A 23956-nucleotide genomic window follows, 5' to 3' on the forward strand; every position below is an offset into this window, starting at 1 on the left:
TGGAGGCGGGCATGGCAACCCACTCCAGCATTCTTGCCTGGAGGATCCCAGGGACAGGGAAGCCTGGCGGGGCTACAGTCCATGGGGTCGCAAAGAGTCAGACATGACTGAAGTGACTTAACACGCACCAAGACAATAATTCCATGTGGAGCAATCAAATCTTTTATTAACCATAAACAGTTAATTAAGAATCAATATCCGGGGGGGACTTCCCTGGTGGTCCAGTGGTTAAGAATCCACCTGCCAATGCAGGGGGACGGGAGTTCAATCCCTGGTCCAGGAAGACCCCACGTGCCACAAGGCAACCAATCCCGGACACCACAAGTGCCAAGTCAGTGTGCTGCAACTACTAAGCCCGCAAGCCTGGAGCCTGTGCTTTGCAACAGGAGGGGCCCCCGCAACGAGAAGCCCGCCCTGCAGAGAGCAGAGAAAAGCCGCTGAGCAGCAACAGAGACTCTGTGCGGCCAGTAAATTAATTCTTTTAAAAAAGAATCAATATTCCGACCTCCAAAACATTTCAAAACTGTCATAAGCAATTCCAGGGAAGCTATTTTAAGGATTCTAAAGCATCACAGAGACAGATAAAACGTAAGATCATCGTGACTCTGGTTTCCTGCAGGATGGTAATTACACACCCTGAATAACCAATGGGCTGAAACTATCTAAAAATACTGCATAAAATATCTTTAAAAGCTTTTTAATGTACTGCTAAACTGGCACAAAACGTGGAGCTTACAAAGACAAAAATGGAAAGAAAGTGAGAACCTGGGAGAGAAGGTCCCTGAGGGTCATTTTCCCTCGCAGGTATCAGCTGGGTTCTGGGCATGCTGAGGTTCTGATATGTGTTAAAGAGAATAAAGCCCGTGACCCACCCAAGTGGGGGTGTCTAACAGCAAACCCCCACATGAAGCTGGGACTTTGGCACTAGATAGGGAAAACTCATCTCCAGCTATCCTGAGATTTTGTAACCAAGAGCCAGGCCTCCCTAATCTGTCACCTACATAGTCCAAAAATACCTTAAATAGAGTGGCCCTGAGTCAGTATGAATCTATAGCAAGTAGGCAAAAGCTAATGCAAAGCCTTACTGAGGAGCCCACAACCTTAACAGGACTTGCGGACTGTCACAGGTTAAGTCCCCAGGAGCAAGAGCACTCAGAAAAATCACAGAAAGTAGAACAAAGACAGGAGATGAACAGCAAAAGCCAGAGGACACAGCTTAATCAGGCCCACCCAGAAGAATCCAGGAATTGGAATGATCAAGCACACAGATTAGAAAACTACTGTTTCATATATTTTTATAAAGAAAAGCTTTAAAACATGAGCAAAATTTCTGAAAGATTACACAGGAAAGCAAATTTGAAAAAGAAATATCTAGAACGCCAAGACATGAAAAATATAAGCCGAAAATGAACATTTTAATGGTAAGGATAAGCAGCCTATCATAGACACAGCTGAATAAAAACTAGGGAACTAAAAGATGAAGCCCCCCAAATTATCTGAACTGTAGCTCAGCAAGAAACAGAAATGGGGAACATGAAAGAGAAGTGCAAACCTCTAGCATATGTCTAAAGTTCCAGAAAGAGTAACAGAGGGGAGGAGAAAACAGTTGAAAAGACAGTGGCTGAGAATTTTTTTTAATTGCTTAACAATTCTATTATAGAAAGGCCCAAGGAATGCTAAGTAAGATGAGAAAAAAAATAGTCTGCGTCTAGACATTGGTGTTGCTGTTCAGTCACTCATCATGTCCAACTCTGCAACTGCAGCACTTCAGGCTTCCCCATCCTCCATTATCTCCCAGAGCTTGCTCAGACTCACGTCCATCGAGTTGGTGATACCATCCAACCATCTCATCCTCTGTCATCACCTTCTCCTCCTGCCTTCTATTTTTCCCAGGGGTCTTTTCCAATGAGTAGGCTCTTTGCATCAGGTGGCCAAAGGATTGGAGCTTCAGTTTCAGCATCAGTCCTTCCAATGAATATTCAGGGTTGATTTCCTTTAGGATTGACTTATTTGATCTTGCAGTCCAAGGGACTCTCAAGAGTCTTCTCCAACACCACAGTTCAAGAGCATCATTTCTTCAGTGCTCAGCCCTCTTTATGGTCCAACTCTCACATCCATACATGACTACTGGAAAAACCATAGCTTTGACTGGATGGACCTTTGTTGGCAAAGTGATGTCTCTGCTTTTTAATATGCCATCTAGGTTTTTCGTAGCTTTTCTTCCAAGCAGCAAGTGTTTTTTAATTTCATGGCTGCAGTCACCATCTGCGGTGATTTTGGAGCCCAAGAAAATAAAGTATAGGGTGTATGTGTGTGCATGTGTGTGTGTATATGTTAATTGTTCAGTCATGTCTGACTCTTTGTGACCCCATAGACTGCAGCCCGCCAGGCTCTTCTGTCCATGGAATTCTCCAGACAAGACTACTGCAGTGGGTATCCATTCCCTTCTCCAGGGGACCTTTCAGACCCAGGGATCGAACCTGGGTCTCCTACATTGCAAGCAGATTCTTTACCATCTGAGCCACCAGGGAAGCCCTCTACACACACACACACACACACACACACACACACACACACACACACACACACACACACACACACACACACACACACACACACACACCATAGTGAAACTGCTCCTTGGAAGAAAAGCTATGACAAACCTAGACAGTATTAAAAAGCAGAGACATTACTTTGCCAACAAAGGTCTGTCCAGTCAAAGCTATGGTTTTTCCAGTGGTCATGTATGGATGTGACAGACCATAAAGAAGGCTGAGGACCAAAGAATTAATGCTTTCAAACTCTGATGCTGGAGAAGACTCCTGAGAGTCCCCTGGACAGCAAGAAGATTCAATCAGTCAATCCAAAAGGAAAGTAACCCTGAATATTCATTGGGAGGACTGTTGTTGAAGCTGGAGCTCCAATTCTTTGGCCACCTGATGTGAAGAGCTGACTCATTGGCAAAGACCCTGATGCTAAGAAAGATTGAGGGCAGGAGGAGAAGCGGGTGACAGAGAATTAAATGTTTGGATGGCATTACTGACTCAACAGACATGAGTTGGAGTGAACTCTGGGAGACAGAGAAAGACAGGGAAGAGTGGCATGCTGCAGTCCATGGTGTTGCAAAGAGCCAGACAGGACTGAGTGACTGAACAAGTGAAAACAGCAGAACACCAAAGACAAAGAACAATCTTAAAGCAGCCAGAGAAACAGCAGATTGGCTACAATCAGGTGAGAGTGATGGCTTATCACCCAACACAACAGCAGTAACAGAAGAAAGGGCACAGGGGAGCAGCGCTGCTGTGATGCGACGAACGGTCTGAACACACAATGCAATCATGCCTCAAGAACAAAGCTGAAATAAATTATCTTTAAAGGAAAACCTGAGAATTTGCCACCTCACTGAAAAGGAAATTCTGAACGATATACTTCAGGAAGAATAAAAATGATCTCCATTAGCAGGGTCCAGAAGCAAAACAAAATAGTGAGGAAATACAGGGTTTAAGTTAATGCAAATGGTAACCGCATAAAGTAAGGGCAACATCTGAGTTGCGGAGTTAAAAGGAATGACAGAACAAAGCTGCTGGACAAAAGAGCATCAGATTGAGAGGGATATATTCTCCGGTCCTTAAATTTTCAGGATATTGACTAATTAGCCATGGTTAGGTAAGCATCACCCATTCAATGGACATGAACTTGAGCAAACTCTGGGAAACAGTGGATAACAGAGTCTGGCCTGTTGCAGTCCATGGGGTGGCAAAGAGTCAGACAAGACTTAATGACTAAACAACAACAAGGTTAAGCATGCATGTTAAAATGTTTAAAATAACAATTAAGAAAAAGACACTGAGACTGAACTTCCAAAAGGGTTAAGGTTAGAAAAAGAAAAATGGGAGGGGGAACAAAGGTGCAAAGTAGGAAACATGGGTTCGATCCCTGGTCGGGAAGATGCCCTGGAGAAGAGAATGGCAACCCACTGCAGTATTCTTGCCTGCAAAATCCAATGGATTGAAGAGCCTGGTGGGCTACAGTCCACAGGGTCACAAAGGAGTCAGTCATGACTAAGCAACCGACAACAACAAATCCTGAAAAATGTAAATGTAAATTTGCTACATGGTTTGAAGATAAAGGTTGTCAAACTGGGAGAAAAAGATAAGCATATCCTCTTCAAGAGAAACGCATCAAAAGATAAGGACATGAAAGTACTGAAAGAAAAAAGATGGAAAACAATTATGAGGCAAACACCAAAAGAAAGCTAGTATAAAAGTGTTCCTATCAACAAGATAAACACTGAGGCAACAAGCATTACTAGAGATAAAGATAATTTACCAAGAGAACATGACAATTCTAAACCCGTACGCTTCTTATTGACATAGCCCCAGACTATAAATAGCAAGAGTTGGCAGTTCCACAAAGAGACACTGTCACCACTCATAGGGAAGATTTTCATATCCCTCCCTTAGTAAATGACATATCAAGCAGACAAAACAAAAAAAAGGAGGAAGGGAGAGAGGGAGGAAATATGTGAAAAGCACACAAGATTAACTGATTTATCTATTTCTTCTTTAGCAGATATAAGTGAAAGTGTTAGTCATTTAGTCATGTCTGACTCTTTGCGACCCCATGGACTCTAGCCCACCAGGCTCCTCTGTCCGTGGGATTTTCCAGGCAAGAATACTGGAGTGGGCAGCCATGCCCTCCTCCAGGGAATCTTCCTGAACCAGGGATCAAACCCAGGTCTCCTGCATTGCAGGTGGATTCTTTACCATCTGAGCCACCAGGAAAGCCCCTGAAGAGAATAATGTACCCTCCAATCAGAGCACGTATATCCTTTTCTCCATTTCTGAAAACTGAACATGAACCTGGTCTTAGAGTTAAGCCTAAAAATATTTCAAATGACTGTTATACAGACCAGTCATGCTAAGCTGCAAATCAATAACAAAACACAAGAACAACACACAAGTACACTGAGTCACAATGAAAAACATATTTTTTAAAGTGAGTCCCAGTCACAAAACAATCTAAAAGCTTCTGCTGTTCAGAAACCCTTACAGATGATCACCATGACATGTGTAAAAGATGTTCACAGAAGCAGTGACTGTAATAGCAAAAAGCCAGGAGTGACCCAGAGGCCCACGACCAGGAGGCTGGGCAAATGCACCATGGTATAGTCCTGAGACAGACTTTATAGAAAGTGATGATAAATTCATTAAAGCTGCACATACCAACACAGATGAGTTTCAAATCAAATTATAATCATATTCATGGTACAGTTCTGTTTATATGAAGCCCAGAAGGATGCGAAACTACCTAGTATATATTCAGAGATACATTCATACATTATAAAATAATAAGAGAAGGGGGAGAGGGAGAGAATTCAAGAAAGCTATTTACTCTGGTGAGAACAAAGTGGGGTCCTCTTGGGGAGATACATCCAGGCAACCAGTCAAGTTCTCTCTCTTAAACACAGATATTTTGACTGATGTTTATACCTTTCAGGTATGTTAAGAGCTTTTTCTCCGGTTTTTTTTGTATGTTATTCAATGTTCCATAAGCTCCCAAACCTGGGAATCTATACCTGAGCTGATTATCCATTAAAAATATCTAGACAGACCCTGGCTTTCAACTAGTCATTCCCTCCCTCTCATGGAAAAGAATGATTTCTGACATGTATTTTCATAATTTAAAAACACCCCTCAAATGAAAATCCTTCGAGTGCCCTTTCTGCTCCTGGCAGGCGGCCAGTGCTGCTGGACTGAGCTACGTGTCATGACTGACCCCAATGTCCTAAGACTCAGAATTCTCTGGAGGGAAAGGAGGGTTGGCCATCAGATGTACCCATGAATAAGCTACACAGAGAGACCTTCCTAACTGATGATCAGAGACTACTGGATTCACGATGGCACGCCTGCCACCTGCCCCAGGATGCTTAGCGACCAGTGTCCACTAAATGCCAGGGGACCAGATGGCTCCATCCTGCTGCACAGCACCAGCACAGAGATGCGACGGAGGCATGCGAGCAACCGAAGCACCAGATCAGACCAGAGACGCGATGGAGGCATGCGAGCAACCGAAGCACCAGATCAGACCAGAGACGAGACGGAGGCATGAGAGCAACCGAAGCACCAGGTCAGACCAGAGAAGCGACGGAGGCATGCGAGCAACCAAAGCACCAGATTAGACCAGAGACGCGATGGAGGCATGCTAGCAACCGAGGCACCAGATTAGACCAGAGACGCGACGGAGGCATGCGAGCAACCGAGGCACCAGATTAGACCAGAGACGCGACGGAGGCATGCGAGCAACCGAAGCACCAGATTAGACCAGAGGTATTTTAATGACATTTTGGCAAGTTTTTTAAACATTCACCTCTGGATTCCCTGGTGGCTCAGGCAGTAAAGAACCCACCTGCAATGCAGGAGACCCAGGTTTGATCCCTAGATCAGGAAGATGCTTCTCCAGCGAAGAAGGCAACCCCCCACCCCGGCCCCCAGTATTCTTGAAAATCCCATGGACAGAGGAGCCTGGTGGGCTACAGTCCATGGGGTCACAAAGAGTCAGACACAACTGAGCGACTAACACTTTCACTTTAGTAATATAGAATTCTACTATTTTCTGTTAACCAACCATAATATAATGGTATTAAGCAAATAATATTACATAATCACAAAAGTAAAAGATGGTTATAAGTTTTCACAATGAATAGCCAGACAAAAAATAATTACAATTAAAAGCCATAATGGAAATATGATTAACTTAACACTATAAAATAATTACCTACAACTTGGGGGGTTAAGTAAGTGATGTGGTAAGTGGAAGTGCAAACATGCAGGTGTTTTCATCTGCCAGCCTTTGTCTTTTGGTTGGTGCATTAAACCTGTTTATGTTTAAGGTAATTATCGATGTGTATGACCTTATTACCATTTAAAAAGACACAGATTCTTGATTACGAAGACTTTTAACCAAACAAGTTCACGACCCACCTCATGTTTTAAATCTATCGTGAAGTCAGACTTCAGGGATTCACTCTTTAATCTCTTTGTAAGCCTAGAAAATAAGAGACAATGTGAGGTTTTTTAAAAACCAAAATAGGCATCAAACAAGAGTAATACATTCTTGAGACTTTCTAATATTTGAAAACAAAAATAGATATTTTAAGGTAAAAGTTAAGACTTTCATTTCCTTAAGGCAAAGGACTCTGAAAACAGAATTATTTGTGCACCAGGAAATGAAGGGAAGACTTGTTGCAAACACAGGTTTCACTATTTCAACACCTGGAAAATACCATAAAACACAATACGACATAATAAATGTCTTTCAAAAAGCCATAAAGTGTGTTAACTCTTGATAATCCTTGACTGAATAACAGAAAGGAACAGAAAAGAAGCTTGCGTGACAAGGAAACACAGGTTGCTATGTTTCGGTCTCCTATTTTTTTTTTTTTTTTCCAGTCTCCTATGTTTAATGACCCTGATGAACTACAGTTTGTGGAGTTTTCAGGGGGAGAGAGCAGATGGTTTCAGGAAAGAATAACAGTTTCAAGTTATTTTCTTGCTTCAAAAAATCATTAATGGCTCTTTTCAACACAGAAAAAGCCCCAAACCCCACCAGGCTCTAGAATCCCTGGCTCCTCAGCACCCTCCTGCCACCCCCAGAGCACACCCCTGGCCTAGTTCACCCCGACCCAACCTTCGCCTGGCAGCCTTTTCTTTAAGACCAAATTCAAGGGCTTCCAGGCTTTCCCTCCAGACTAAACAGAAGCTTCCTTTGCTCCCAGAGTGGGAAGCACAGCCCATTCATCCATCACACACAGCAGCCCCATAACACCCTCTATACTTCTGCTGTGTGCCCCCAACACTGCCCAATGCCCCCCAAAACCAGTGCTCAGTGAGCAACCTGGATGGGTGAGAGCAAATACCAATATATTCCTTGATACCAAGCTGAGTGAGAGAGAATTGCACTTACCAAGACCACTCAGATGCCACACGGTTCTATGCTTGTTACAGGACTAGAGGTAGGACCCCTCATTGCAATTACAAACCTCCTAATAAATATTCCCTGGTGGCTCAGATGGTAAGAATCTGCCTGTAACACAGGAGACCCGGGTTCGATCCCTGGTTCGGAAAGATCCCCTGGAGGAGGGAATGGTTACCCACTTCAGCATTCTTGCCTGGAGAATCCCATGGACAGAGGAGCCTGGCGGGCTGCAGTCCATGGAGTCGCAAAGAGTTGGACATGACTAAGTGACTAACACTTTCACTTAATAAATATTTTTAACTGCAAAGAAATCACAGTGATTTTAAAAAGAAAAGTAGTAACAAATTTCCAAAGTCCTTACTGAGTTTTCAGCCTGGCTGAAGCACAAATATTTCTTTTAAAAAAAAAAAAAATTATTTTAACTGGAGGATAGTTACAATACTGTGCTAGTTTTTGCCATATATCAACATGAGTTGGCCACAGGCATACCCGTGTCCCCTCAGTCCTGAACCCCCCACCTCCCTCCCCACCCCACCCCTCCAGGCTGTCACAGAGCACAGGCTTTAGACGCCGTGTCACAGAGATGAAGGAGGAGGCCACAGGTTGTAATTTACGTTTAGTTATAAAGCAATGGTTTCACGGCTGATATGAAAGTGGCTTGACGGCCGACAGCCCTAAAAAAGCCCGAAAGAATCTCTGTCACATTCCTGCTGGGTATCTGCCCACGGACCCATGAGCAGGAGTGGGTGAGGATGTTACATAAAGAGACTGCATTCTCAGTGCATTCCTGATATATATTAAGAGGGAAAAACCTGCCCTGGCACGGAATCTTGCCCAGCTCGAATTCTGCTTGGCTGGAGCCAGTTTTTATAAATAAACTCTTCTAAGTTAACTTCGGAATTTGGACTCATGACAAGTGCCTTCAACATCTGATCAGACCATATTCAGATTCCAAAGACCAAAAACAAGTCATACCTGAGCTTACTGCCACAGGCAAGAAACAGAGAACTGTGATCAGACTCCAATGTCAGATGGCCATGCCAGCCCTGCCCCTTCTTAATAGAAAATAAACACCTCTGAACTGTCACTCTGAACAGGCTCTCTACTCCTGACTTTCTAAGTTTCTTTCTCACTCAGTTCTTGAACATTTTCCTTTGAAGAAAACCAGAGGACAGAAAGTGACAGCCACTGACAGACTCTCTTTAAGATGAGCACTGATTGACTAGAGACAGATCAGTGCGTACGCTGACATCTGTAAGTGGCTGCCTTTAGCAACCCATGGAATCTGCCAGAACCAGTGATGGTTAATCAATATCACGAACTTCCCTTGGATGAGTCAGCCTCATGGGACACCCAGAGTCTAACCCAGTCATCTTGCAAAGGAGTCCCAGTTCTAAAAGTGTGCAGGGGGAATTCACCTAACTTAAGAGGCAAGTCCCAGTGATGATAGGACCTAGGTTTCATTTTTCTATACACCAACCAAGGGCTATACTCAAGGACTGTTCAAATGTGAATTTCAGGAACCAACAAGGCCAGAAATCCCATTTTATTTCATGAAAATATTTCTTCATTAAATATTCAGTTCCCAGCAAATAAGACATTTGACATTCAGATTTCAGTTCTAATCACACAACAGCTAGACTGGAAACTTGCAACAAATGGCAAACCCCTCAATTCTGTATTAGGAAAACTTCCTACTGGCTTTTCTAATGCCACTTGTGAGATAGTCAACAGAGTAAGATATTGGAGGAAATCAAGATAAGGTTTGCTGGTAGAAAAACAACAGAAGAAACCAATAACTGTGTTCTGTAGTAACACTTATTCAAAGAAATCACCTTATTGAAAATTAACGAGCGTGTCTCCAAAAATGCAATTTTTTAAAATTGATGTTAGGGTGAGGAGATCACATTAGATGGATCACCAGGAAAGGTTGGAAAGTGTTAATTCAACACTCACTAATGCAAAGAACTAACTTACTAGAAAAGACCCTGATGCTGGGAAAGATTGAAGGCAAGAGGAGAAGGGGATAACAGAGGATGAGACGGTTGGATGGCATCACTGACACAATGGACATGACTTTAAGCAAGCTCCGGGAGTTGGTGATGGACAGGGAGGCCTGGCGTGCTGCAGTCCATGGGGTTGCAAAGTCGGACATGACCGAGCAAATGAACTCAACTGATGTAGAGTATATTTCCACTGAGGAAGTATTTCTAATGAGAAAGCCTAAGAAAGTGAGTATCATGAGATGTTTTAAGTAACCAGTTTTTCTGATGACTTGAGCAGAAGAAATGAAAAAATGTGGTCCACTGGAGAAGGGAATGGCAAACCACTTCAGTATTCTTGCCTTGAGAACCCCATGAACAGTATGAAAAGGCAAAAAGACAGGACATTGAAAGATGAACTCCCCAGGTCGATAGGTGCCCAACATGCTACTAGAGATCAGTGGAGAAATAATTCCAGAGAGAATGAAGAGATGGAACCAAAGAAAAACAACACCCAGTTGTGGATGTGACTGGTGAAGAAAGCAAGGTCCAATGCTGTAAAGAGTAATATTGCTATAGGAACCTGGAATGTTAGATCCATGAATCAAGGCAAATTGGAAGTGATCAAACAGATGGCAAGAGTAAATGTCGATTTTTTAGGAAAAAGTGAGCTAAAATCGACTGGAATGGGTGAATTTAACTCAGCTGACCATTATATCTACTACTGTGGACAAGAATCCCTTAGAAGAAATGGAGTAGCCATCATAGCCAACAAAAGAGTCTAAAATGCAGTACTTGGATGGAGTTTCAAAAAATGACAGAATGATCTCTGTTCATTTCCAAGGCAAACCATTCAATATCACAGTAATCCAAGTCTATGCCCCAACCAGTAATGCTGGTTGAACAGTTCTATGAAGACCTACAAGACCTTCTAGACTTAACACCCAAAAAAGATGTCCTTCTCATTATAGGGACTGGAATGCAAAAGTAGGAAGTCAAGAAACACCTGGAGTAACAGGCAAATTTGGCCTTGGAGTACAGAATGAAACAGGACAAAGGCTAATAGAGTTTTGCCAGGAGAACACACTAGTCATAACACCCTGTTCCAACAGCACAAGAGAAGACTCTACACATGGACATCACCAGACAGTCAATATCAAAATTATATTGATTATATTCTTTGCAGCCAAAGATGGAGAAGCTCTATACAGTCAGCAAAAACAAGACCGGGGGCTGACTGTGGCTCAGATCATGAACTCCTTATTGCTAAATTCAGACTTAAATTGAAGAAAGTAGGGAAAACCACTAGACCATTCAGGTATGACCTAAATCAAATCCCTTACAATTATACAGTGGAAGTAAGAAATAGATTTAAGGGACTAGATCTGATAGACATAGTGCCTGATAAACTATGGATGGAGGTTTGTGACATTGTACAGGAGACAGAAATCAAGACCATCCCCAAGAAAAAGAAATGCAAAAATGGCTGTCTGAGGAGGCCTTACAAATAGCTGTGAAAAGAAGAGAAGCAAAAAGCAAAGGAGAAAAGCAAAGATGTACCCATGAATGCAGAGTTCCAAAGAACAGCAAAGAGAGATAAGAAAGCCTTCCTCACTGATCATTGCAAAGAAATAGACGGAAAAAACAGAATGAGAAAGACTAGAGATCTCTTCAAGAAAATCAGAGATACCAAGGGAACATTTCATGCAAAGATGGGCTCAATAAAGGACAGAAATGGTATGGACCTAACAGAAGTAGAAGATATTAAGAAGAGGTGGCAAGAATACACAGAAGAACTGTATAAAAAAGACCTTCACAACCCAGATAATCACGATGGTGTGACCACTCACCTAGAGCCAGACATCCTGGAATGTGAAGTCAAGTGGGCCTTAGGAAGTATCACTACAAACAAAGCTAGTGGAGGTGATGGAATTCCAGTTGAGCTATTTCAAATCCTGAAAGTTGATGCTGTGAAAGTGCTGCACTCAATATGCCAGCAAATTTGGAAAGCTCAGCAGTGGCCACAGGACTGGAAAAGGTCCGTTTTCATTCCAATCCCAAAGAAAGGCAATGCCAAAGAACGCTCAAACTACTGCACAATTGCACTCATCTCACACGCTAGCAAAGTAATGCTCAAAATTCTCCAAGCCAGGATTCAATAGTACGTGAACTGTGAACTTCCAGATGTTTAAACTGGTTTTAGAAAAAGCAGAGGAACCAGAGATCAAATTGCCAACATCTGCTGGATCATCGAAAAAGCAAGAGAGTTTCAGAAAATCATCTATTTCGCTTTATTGACTATGCCAAAGCCTTTGACTGTGTGGACCACAATAAACTATGGAAAATTCTCAAAGAGATAGGAATACCAGACCACCTGACCTGCCTCTTGAGAAATCTGTATGCAGGTGAAGAAGCAACAGTTAGAACTGGACATTGGACCAACATATTGGTTCCAAATAGGAAAAGGAGTATGTCAAGGCTGTATATTGTCACCCTGCTTATTTAACTTATATGCAGAGTACATCATGAGAAATGCTGGGCTGGAAGAACACAAGCTGGAATCAAGATTTCTGTGAGAAATATCAATAACCTCAGATATACAGATGACACCACTCTTATGGCAGAAAGTGAAGAAGAACTAAAGAGGCTCTTTATGAAAGTGAAAGAGGAGAGTGAAAAAGTTTGCTTAAAGCTCAACATTCAGAAAACAAAGATCACAGCATCTGGTCCCATCACTTCATAGCAAATAGATGGAGAAACAGTGGAAACAGTGGCAGACTTCTCTTTTGGGGGCTCCAAAATCACTGCAGATGGTGATTGCAGCCATGAAATAAAAAGGCACTTACTCCTTGGAAGAAAAGTTATGACCAACCTAGACAGCACATTAAAAAGCAGAGACATTATTTTGTCAACAAAGGTCAATCTAGTCAAGCGTATGGCTTTTCCAGTAGTCATGTATGGATGTGAGAGTTGGACTATAAAGAAAGCTGAGAGCCGAAGAATTGATGCTTTTGAACTGTGGTGTTGGAGAAGACTCTTAAGAGTCCCTTGAACTGCAAGGAGATCCAACTGGTCCATCCTAAAGGAAATCAGTCCTGAATGTTCATTGGAAGGAATGATGTTGAAGCTGAAACCCCATTCCTTTGGCCACCTGATGCGAAGAGTTGACTCATTTGAAAAGACCCTGACGCTGGGAGGGACTGGGGGGAGGAGGAGCAGGGAACAACAGAGGATGAGATGGCTGGATGGCATCACCGACTCAATGGATGTGAGTTTGAGTAAACTCTGGGAGTTGGTGATTGACAGGGAGGCCTGACGTGCTGCAGTCCATGGGGTCCCAAAGAGTTGGACACGACTGAGCAACTGAACTGAACTGAGCAGAAGAAATTCATTCAGTTCAGTCGCTCAGTCGTGTCAGACTCTTTGCGACCCCATGAATCGCAGCACGCCAGGCCTCCCTATCCATCACAAACCCCGGAGTTTACTCAAACTCACGTTCATCGAATTGGTGATGCCATCCAGCCATCTCATCCTCTGTCGTCCCCTTCTCCTCCTGCCCCCGATCCCTCCAAGCATCAGGGTCTTTTCAAATGAGTCAACTCTTCGCATGAGGTGGCCAAAGTATTGGAGTTTCAGCTTCAGCATCAGTCCTTCCAATGAACGCCCAGGACTGATCTCCTTTAGGATGGACTGGTTGGATCTCCTCGCAGTCCAAGGGACTCTCAAGAGTCTTCTCCAACACCACAGTTCAAAAGTATCAATTCTTCGGCATTAGCTTTCTTCACAGTCCAACTCTCACATCCATACATGACCACTGGAAAAACCATAGTCTTGACCAGATGAACCTTTGTTGGCAAAGTAATGTCTCTGCTTTTTAATGTGCTATCTAGGTTGGTCATAACTTTCCTTTTAAGGAGTAAGCGTCTTTTAATTTTCATGGCTGCAGTCACCATCTGCAGTGATTTTGGAGCTCCAAAAAATAAAGTCTGACCCTGTTTCCACTGTTTCCCCATCTATTTGCCATGAGGTGATGGGACCAGATGCCATGATCTTAGTTTTCTGAATGTTGAGCTTTAAGCCAACTTTTTCACTCTCCTCTTTCACTTTCATCAAGAGGCTTTTTAGTTCCTCTTCACTTTCTACCATAAGGGTGGTGTCATCTGCTTATCTGAGGTTATTGATATTTCTCCTGGCAATCTTAATTCTAGCTTGTGCTTCTTCCAGCCCAGCGTTTCTCATGATGTACTCTGCATAGAAGTTAAATAAGCAGGGTGACAATATACAGCCTTGACATACTCCTTTTCCTATTTGGAACCAGTCTGTTGGTCCATGTCCAGTTCTAACTGTTGCTTCCTGACCTGCATACAGGTTTCTCAAGAGGCAGGTCAGGTGGTCTGGTATTCCCATCTCTTTCAGAATTTTCCACAATTTATTGTGACCCACATAGTCGAAGGCTTTGGCGCAGTTAATAAAGCAGAAATAGATGTTTTTCTGGAATTCTCTTGCTTTTTTTGATGATCCAGCGGATATTGGCACTTTGATCTCTGGTTCCTCTGCCTTTTCTAAAACCAGCTTGAACATCTGGAAGTTCTTGGTTCACATCTTGCTGAAGCCTGGCTTAGAGAATTTTGAGCACTACTTTACTAGCGTATGAGATGAGTACAATTGTGCAGTAGTTTGAGCATTCTTTGGCATTGCCTTTCTTTGGGATTGGAATGAAAACGGACCTTTTCCAGTCCTGTGGCCACTGCTGAGCTTTCCAAATTTGCTGGCATATTGAGTGCAGCACTTTCACAGCATCAACTTTCAGGATTTGAAATAGCTCAACTGGAATTCCATCATATCCACTAGCTTTGTTCATACTGATGCTTCCTAAGGCCCACTTGACTTCACATTCCAGGATGTCTGCCTCGAGGTGAGTGATCAGACCATTGTGATTATCTGGGTCATGAAGTTCTTTTTTGTACAGTTCTTCTGTGTATTCTTGCCACCTCTTCTTAATATCTTTTGCTTCTGTTAGGTCCATACCATTTCTGTCCTTTATTGAGCCCATCTTTGCATGAAATGTTCCCTTGGTATCTCTATTTCTTGAAGAGATCTCTAGTTTTTCCCATTGTTGTTTTCCTTTATTTCTTTGCATTGATCGCTAAGGAAGGCTTTCTTTCTCTCCTGGCTATTCTTTGGAACTCTGCATTCAAATGGGAATATCTTTGCTTTTCTCCTTTGCTTTTTGCTTCTCTTCTTTTCACAGCTATTTGTAACCGTCGCAGCCAGCATGCTTCTGCACAGTCCGTCGCAGCTGGAGCAGCCATGAAGAGATACCCCAGGTGGAAGGTAAGAGAAACCCAAGTAAGACGGTAGGTGCTGTGAGAGGGCATCAGACGGCAGACACACTAAAACTATAATCACAGAAAACTAGCCAACTTGATCACAGGACCACAGCCTTGTCTAACTCAATGAAACTAAGTCATGCCGTGTGGGGCCACCCAAGACGGTCAGGTCATGGTGGAGAGGTCTGACAGAATGTGGTCCACTGGAGAAGGGAATGGCAAACCACTTCAGTATTCTTGCCTTGAGGACCCCATGAAGAGTATGAGAAGGCAAAATGATAGGACACTGAAAGACAAACTACCCAGGTCGGTAGGTGCCCAATATGCTACTGGAGATCAGTGGAGAAATATCTCCAAAAAGAAAGAAGGGATGGAGTCAAAGCAAAAACAATACCCAGTTGTGGATGGGACTGGTGATAGAAGCAAGGTCCGATGCTGTAAAGAGCAATATGCATAGGAACCTGGAATGTTAGGTCCATGAATCAAGGCAAATTGGAAGTGGTCAAACAGGAGATGGCAAGAGTGAATGTCGACATTCTAGGCATCAGCGAACTAAAATGGACTGGAATGGGTGAATTTAACTCAGATGACCATTATATCTACTACTGTGGGCAGGAACCCCTTAGAAGAAATGGAGTAGCCATCACGGTCAACAAAAGAGTTCGAAATGCAGTACTTGGATGCAGTTTCAAAAAACGACAGAATGATCTCTGTTCGTTTCCAAGGCAAACCATTCAATATCACGGTAATCCAAGCCTATGCCCCAACCAGTAACGCTGAAGAAGCCGAAGTTGAATGGTTCTATGAAGACCTACAAGACCTTTTAGAACTAACACCCAAAAAAGATGTCCTTTTCATTATAGGGAACTGGAATGCACAAGTAGGAAATCAAGAAACACCTGGAGTAACAGGCAAATCTGGCCTTGGAGTACGGAATGAAGCAGGGCAAAGGTTAATAGAATTTTGCCAAGAGAACGCGCTGGTCATAGCAAACACCCTCTTCCAACACCACAAGAGAAGACTACACATGGACATCACCAGATGGCCAACACCGAAAGCAGATTGATTATATTCTTTGCAGCCAAAGATGGAGAAGCTCTATACAGTCAGCAAAAACAAGACCTGGAGCTGACTGTGGCTCAGATCATGAACTCCTTATTGCCAAATTCAGACTTAAACTGAAGAGAGTAGGGATAACCACTAGACCATTCAGGTATGACCTCAATCAAATCCCTTATAACTATACAGTGGAAGTGAGAAATAGATTTAAGGGACTAGATCTGATAGACAGAGTGCCTGATGAACCATGGACAGAGGTTCGTGACATTGTACAGGAGACAGGGATTAAGACCATCCCCATGGAAAAGAAATGCAAAAAGGCAAAACTGTTGTCTGAGAAGGCCTTACAAATAGCTGTGAGAAGAAGAGAAGCAAAAAGCAAAGAAGAAATTCATAAGTAACTATAAATCATTGCCCTACCTACTGATTCATCAGTCAAGGAAAGCAGACACAGGGAATAAACACTCCTGCAGTGGGCGCTGTTGGCTAACCACACAATACAGAGCCTTCTAAGAGAATTCTGATTTTGATTAATTTTTTAGGTCAATAAAGAGGTCTCCAGAGTCAGAGTCATTTTGATCCCAACTGATGCCCTAAAGTTCCCTGGCAGCTGTTCACGGTCCAGAGGTTGTAGACGCCTTAAGTTGTCCCCATCAACTTTAATTGGACACGATCCAACTAGAGATGTCCCAGGTGCAGGGCCTAAGAGATTCGGGTTCAATCCCTGGGTCGGGAAGATCCCCTGGAGAAGGAAATGGCAACCCACTCCAGTATTTGTGCCTGGAGAATCCTATGGACAGAGCAGCCTGGCGGGCCTTGGTCCATAAAGTCTCAAAGAGTCAGACATGACTGTAGCAACTTGACACAAACGCACAACTATAGACTAAGGATTAGCATACTCCACGGTTAGAGGCTCTCTCCTGCTGGACACGGATAAGAAACACATAGCTCTTACTGCCTTAAAACCACAAAGTGAAACGGATTTAGGATGAAATGATGCTGTGCGCTAAGCCAGAGAGAACGAGAGAACCAGACTCTTGAATAACACTGTGGAACTCCTGCACCAATCTCCCCTTTCAATTCCAGCAACAATATTCCTTTCATCCACTCTGAGGACTTTGCTGCCACTTACATTTACACTGCAAAGGAGAGTATTACACTGTAAAGAAATTTCAAATGTCAAGGGAGCAGTCCAGAAGTTTTGGGCAACCACGGATGGCATCATATCTACTACCTTGTACATCTACAATGGGCTAAAAAGCTTTTCAGGGCTCCAACCTCTAGAAACAGGGCACTTAGTGTAAGAAATAATAGAAACACTTTAATCTTTTGCAGAAATAAAAACCACAACTGCATTATCAACTCTCCATTCCTGAAAGAACAAAAACTCACAAATAATCTGAATTATTTAGGTTAAGAGGGCTGTCAACAGCCATATTTCCCCTGAGTTACAATTTACCTTCTCCTTTCACATCACAAAAGCATCACTGGGATTATCACACAAATAGCCAGGTACGATTATCTACAGCATCTTCTGCCCAGGCCCCGTTTAAACTCGTGTATATATCCATGCACATAACCAGCCATCAACCCAGCCCCACAGGCATGCTGCGGATTCATTTCCTTACTGACGAAGTCACGCCTGGAGATCACCAGGTCCACTGACAGCCCCCTCCTGGGTGTAGAGTCCTGAGCCCTCGTGTGCCCGCCTTAGTCTCACAGCTCATCATTCACCTCATTTTGCAGCAGGTGAGGAAGCAGAAGCACACAGCAGCCTGAGACAGGACGGGGACGGGATGGCGCCTCTGTGTCTGGCTCCTGCCGCCCGTCCCCCTGCTCTTCCACTCGCTGCCTCTGCTGAAAAGCTCACTCAGGTCCACCAGTTACGAGACTCAGCGAAATAAAAGTCGATTCATACACAAAATGAAAAGAATGTCTAATAAATTCTTACTTGTTTACCAGTGGGATACTAAGGGCCCAGCCGGCAGCCAAGTCTGGATATTTAAAAACTGTAGGATTTTCAGAAAAGGCATAATGGTGAATTATTGTAGATTCTTCGTCATGTAATGCTTTTCCTAAAAACCATTCCTGTTAAATAAAAGATAGAAAAAATGTTTAAAAAGTCATTCATGCAAGAGCCAAAACAAATGAGTACCACTAGTTTTAGTAAAATATTCTGAGTGATAGAGTATAAGCACAGATTGTATATTTTCAAAGAATTTTAACAAAAATATAATACTCATATGATAATGAATACGTAATAATCTTTGTCTATGAAGAAAGCAATTTAAGATCATACCATCAGGATGAACAAAATGTTAGTCATCATTATATTATAAACATAAAAATGTTATTTTATAGAATATTTCCTATCAAAATACTATTAAAGAAAACTGTTCCTTTTTTTTGTTTAGTTCAACATTTATTTAATGAATTTAGGAACAAAGTGATATTCTATGAATACAATTTGAATATAAAAACAATCAAATGTAGAAATTTATATACTAATTTACTTTTACTGGCTTCCCTGATAGCTCAGTTGGTAAAGAATCCGCCTGCAATGCAAGAGACCCTGGTTTGATTCCTGGGTTGGGAAGATCCGCTGGAGAAGGGATAGGATACCCACTCCAGCACTCTTGGGCTTCCCTTTGTGGCTCAGCTGGTAAAGGATGTGCCTGCAATGTGGGAGACCTGGGTTCGATTATTTTTACTGACCAAAGCAGAGTCAGTAGGCTGAAAGATGACACACTCAAATTAGGATAATTCAAGGAAGTTTATTTGCCACAGGGATTGTAACTCTCCCAGGTATTAGGGGTCAGGAAAGAGCCATGAGTGACATGGCAGGAGCCAGCATGGAGCCCACGGCTGCAGAGCTGTCCCCACCCCCTGGTGCTTGAAAGATGAGAGGAAGGAGAAAACAGAAAATTCTTTCCAGAATCAGTGCTTATTTTATTCATTCATTCAATTAACATTTATCATGTGTCATCAATTAACATTTAACATTTATCCCATATCAGGTGGGAACACAGCTTATACAAAAGTGGGGGGACAGAAAGCAAGCAGGAAAATAAAATGAGTCCAGATAGTGACTGCATGTGCTACAATGAAAATAAAACAGAGTTACGGGGACCACCCTGGAAAGAGAGGGAACCTCTTAGGAGATAACCGTTGAACTCAGCTTTAATATCACTAAGCTGAGCACACATCTGGGGAAGAACAGGTGAGGCAGTTGATATAAAGTCCCTGAAGTGGGAAAAAAAACACTTGATATACATTTAATGAAGAAATTTAGTCTAGTGTGGCTGGAAGATACAGGATATGGGAAACAAGGTACGAAAGAGAAGCTGAAGAGAGACCAGGGTTCATATGTCACAAGAGAACAGCCTGGGTCAGACCTGCTCTTCCACCAAGAACAAGTACAAAAGCTGGAGAAATTCTGAGAGCAAATGATTGACGGCATCGGAAAGCAACAGAGGCAAACAGGATGTGAGGGTTAACATCCCAGAGAGCAGGGGAACCCACCCATGGGAATCTCATATTCATCTTCTTTACCCTCGAGGAATTTGCTGGTTCTCAGAGCAAAGGAAAAGCTATGACAAACCTAGACAATGTATTAAAGCAGAGACATCCCTTTGCCGATAAAGGTCCATATAGTCAAAGCTATGGTTTTTCCAGTAGTCATGTACAGATGTGACAGTTGGATCATAAAGAAGGCTGAGCACCAAAGAACTGATGTTTTCGAACTGTGGTGCTGGAGAAGACTCTTGAATCCCTTGGACAGCAAAGAGATCAAACCCATCAATCCTAAAGGAAATCAACCCTGAATATTAAATTGGAAGGACTGATGCTGAAGCTCCAATACTTTGGCCGCCTGATGCAAAGAGCTGACTCATTTGAAAAGACCCGGATGCTGGGAAAGATGGAAGGCAGGAGGAGAAGGGGATGACAGAGGACGAGATGGTTGGATGGCATCACCGACTCAACGGACATGAGTTTGAGCAAGCTCTAGGAGTTGATGATGGACAGGGAAGCCTGGCATGCTGCAGTCCATGGGGTCACAGAGTTGGACACGACTGAGCGAATGAACAACAGGAGCAAAGGACAGCACAGAGCAGAGAGCGGCACCTGCGGACTCCTGCATGGAGGCAGACAGAGCCGGAGCCGGAGGCTGCACGAAGGCAGAGGTTTATGCAGATCCCAAAGGAGTGATGCCAAAATCCTGCCTGCTATCTCCCTTCAACTCCTCAGCTACACAAAAACCAAGAGGAAAACACAAGAACCAAGTGGAAAACAGCAGTGAAGTGGCCAAAATCTAAGCAGAGGAAAACTTCAACAATAGTTCTGGGAGCCCAAGGCTGGAGTACAGGGTCTACTGGGGAAAAGGGTCTACAGATAAGGGAAGTCTGTAAACAAACATGCCCAAACAAGGTTTACAACCCCGAAGAAGATAAAATCTTCCTGTTGGAAGGGATACCACCCACAGTCTCTTCAGTTTTTCACATCAAATAGCTGACATTTAGTGAAAATTAACCCTGCACGCCAAGAAACAGGACCACACCAAAAACAGAAAAATAAGAACTAGAGCTTCATAAATAAGATTTTGCAGTTAAACTATAGTTAACATGGTTAAGAAAATAGATGAAAAGATGATTTTTACCAAAGAACTAGAACCCATAAACAAGAGCCAGATAGAAATTCTAAAAATGAATAATGCAATAGCTAAAATTAGGAATTTAAGTGAATATCAGACATTAACAATATTGGGTGGGCCAAGAAGTTTGAGTTTGTACAGAAAAACCCAAACGAACTTTTTGGCCAGCCCCAATACAAGAGATACCAGGGCTTCAGCTGGTAGCTGAAGCTGGTAAAGAATCCGCCTGCAAAGCAGGAGACCCCCGTTCGATTCCTGGGTTGGGAAGATCTGCTGGAGAAGGGAAAGGCTGATAGACAGGGATGCCATTTCTGAGATGCGGGAGACTGAGGTGGAAGAGGAACAGAGGGGAATGCAGAGTTCATGTTTGAACCAGGTGAGTCTGCAGCTCCTGCTGGGTACATGGGCCACGGGCACAGGATCAGAGAGCAAGAAACTCACTCCCTTGGCTCCTTCACACGTGGCTCAAGCTGACGTGAGCTGTGAAGTTCTTCCCAAATACCCTAAACAGAGAAGGAAGTCCACCCCCAGTCTATCCGGCATCCCTCTCATTTTGTGTTCTTTTTCTCCACAGCACTTACTACCATCTGATGCAGTATTTCAGGTCTGCCTATTGCCCAACTCCCCTGCATAATTATGAACACTCCCTCCTTGTGACCTGGGGTGGTGTCCATTTCGCTCGCCATTGTATCTGCAGGCTACCTCACCTGTCCCAGGTGCTCTGAGTTTTGTGTTAAATGATGCACCAATCCTGGGAGAGCTTTCAAAGGCAACCATTAAAGAAACATCAGCAGAATTGTTTAAATCAAGTACCCGAAGTTCTAAAGCTTGGTAGTATTTTCTGTTATCCAGCCATCATGACCTCACTCCCTATTCCTTATCAGAAAATAAAAGCAGGAGAGAGACAGTGCTGTCTCCTAAGAGTCCTCTTCTGCTCATGGCTGTATTTCAAACACCTCCCCGTCTCAGTCTGGGTCAGTTCAGCAACAAGTCATAAATGAGCCGACGTGAAAGTAGACACGTAACAGTGTCTAGGTTCCTAGTTCCACCCAAGGATTTCTTCCCAACACTTTATGGATATATGAAGTCACCACTGGGCAAGGGAAGTAATTATAAAGCAAATAACCTTGGCTTAAGATAGAAAATTCAACATCTTCTTAAAAATTCAAATGACTAAACATTAACCAACATGAAAATCATCACATTTAACATACCGTGTAAATATAGCTTGTTTAAAGAAAAGAAACACTTCATCATAAATAAATGATAAGTTTATCATTTCAATTTTCAGTATATTTTAGCACCTTTCTCAATAATCTTTCACTGTTATAATCTCCTGTTCCAAACATAAATTTATGCAGAACACGTTTTTATATTTTAATGATTAATAGCAGTGTTTGGCTATCTAGTATATAAGACTGTTTTTCAATATTTTTGTGGGGGGTTCTACTGTAAAGGGCTTCCCTGGTGGCTCAGACACTAAAGAATCCTCCTGCAATGCGGGAGACCTGTGTTCGATCTGGGTGGGGAAAATCCCCTGGAGAAGGGCATGGCAGCCCACTCCACCATTCTTGTCTTGCCTGGAGAATCCACACAGACAGAGGAGCCTGGCGGGCTGCAGTCCTTGGGGTCGCAGAGTCGGACACAACGGAGCAACTCAGCACAGACGCATGTTGTAAACTACTCTAGGAGAGAAACTAACACCTATTCTGTGAAGAAGCACTCCCTGTCATGTCCAACTCTTTGCGACCCCATGGACTATACAGTCCATGGAATCCTCCAGGCCAGAATACTGGAATGCATAGCCATTCCCTTCTCCAGGGGATCTTCCCAACCCAGGGATCGAATCCAGGTCTCCCGCACTGCAGGTGGATTCTTTACCAGCTGAGCTACCAGGGAAGCCCAATGATGTTCTTAATGGCGTCTTAATAAAGACTATTAAGACAAACTGTAAAAGAATAACTCAGTGTTCTATTAGTATCTTAGAATTACTCTTTGCCAGCACTCATGTTTTACCTCTACTAAGAATTAAAACTTAAAGACATTTCAGCAAATGCACACATAATAAAAGCATACTGTAGGGAAAAAAAAAAAAAAACAGAAAGACTTCAATAAGATATAGAAATTTATAGAAATCACCCAGAAAGGCAATTAACAGAGATTAATTACTTTAATAAAGACTAAAGTTTTTCATTTAAAATACTGTATAACAGCATAAATTTGATTAGTGAGAATGACAAGATATTGAAGGGAAACAATCAGAATCCAACAAAATAATGACACTGTAACACATATTATTTTAATGTAGTTTATCTGTGTCAGTATCAAAACCAGGTTTGCTTTATACTTTTTTCCTAAAATTTCATATGGTCGGGGGAAAAAAACACTGGTTTGAGCTAACTTCAACATCATGTAATTTTTATTCCTTAGTGCTAGTTTTTAATGAAATAAAACATCCTCGACTTTTTTTCATGTGCTAGAGCTCAAAAAAGAGAAAATGTCTTATTTTACCTCAGTTCTGTACCTGCTTTTCATGAACTTGCTCTGAACTTTAAAATTTATCATTCCAATTTTCATTAAAAAGTACAGTGAGTCACCATCTTCTGTACAGAATTAGAGCTATGGATAATGGAAAAAATAATCTCCAGGTGAAGCGAACACTAGGAGGCGATTAAAACTCCTACATTCCAAAAAAGAGCTGGGAGGTTTTTCTCAAGTCAAAGGAAAACATAAAATGCCTAACAAATGTTTTACATGAAACATGGCACAAGGCACATAGACCCTGCTCAGCACCATCTGAAAAGATGGGATGAGACACATTCATAAATCTCTCCTTTGAAGGAATTATTTTTTTAACCTAACAACCTTCTCATTGAATTATATCTGTGTTTTCCCAGAACTCAAAAGCATGAAGAGAAATTATAATGGGCCCTCACAGCATTTAAAAAGCATCAAGA

General features: G+C 42.6%; 1 protein-coding gene across 1 annotated transcript in view; it reads right to left on the reverse strand.

Moving 5' to 3' along the window:
• B3GLCT (beta 3-glucosyltransferase) overlaps positions 1-23956 on the reverse strand; it is a 118224-nt gene that overhangs the window by 36108 nt on the left and 58160 nt on the right. Inside the window, exons 8-9 of the mRNA XM_061133322.1 lie at positions 18300-18436; positions 6984-7047 (exon numbers count right to left, since the gene is read on the reverse strand). Coding sequence (XP_060989305.1) covers positions 6984-7047; positions 18300-18436 — 201 coding nt within the window. The remainder of the gene's footprint in view (positions 1-6983; positions 7048-18299; positions 18437-23956) is intronic.

This window comes from Dama dama, chromosome 30 (assembly GCF_033118175.1).
Source record: "Dama dama isolate Ldn47 chromosome 30, ASM3311817v1, whole genome shotgun sequence".
NCBI classification, from domain to species: Eukaryota; Metazoa; Chordata; class Mammalia; order Artiodactyla; family Cervidae; genus Dama; species Dama dama.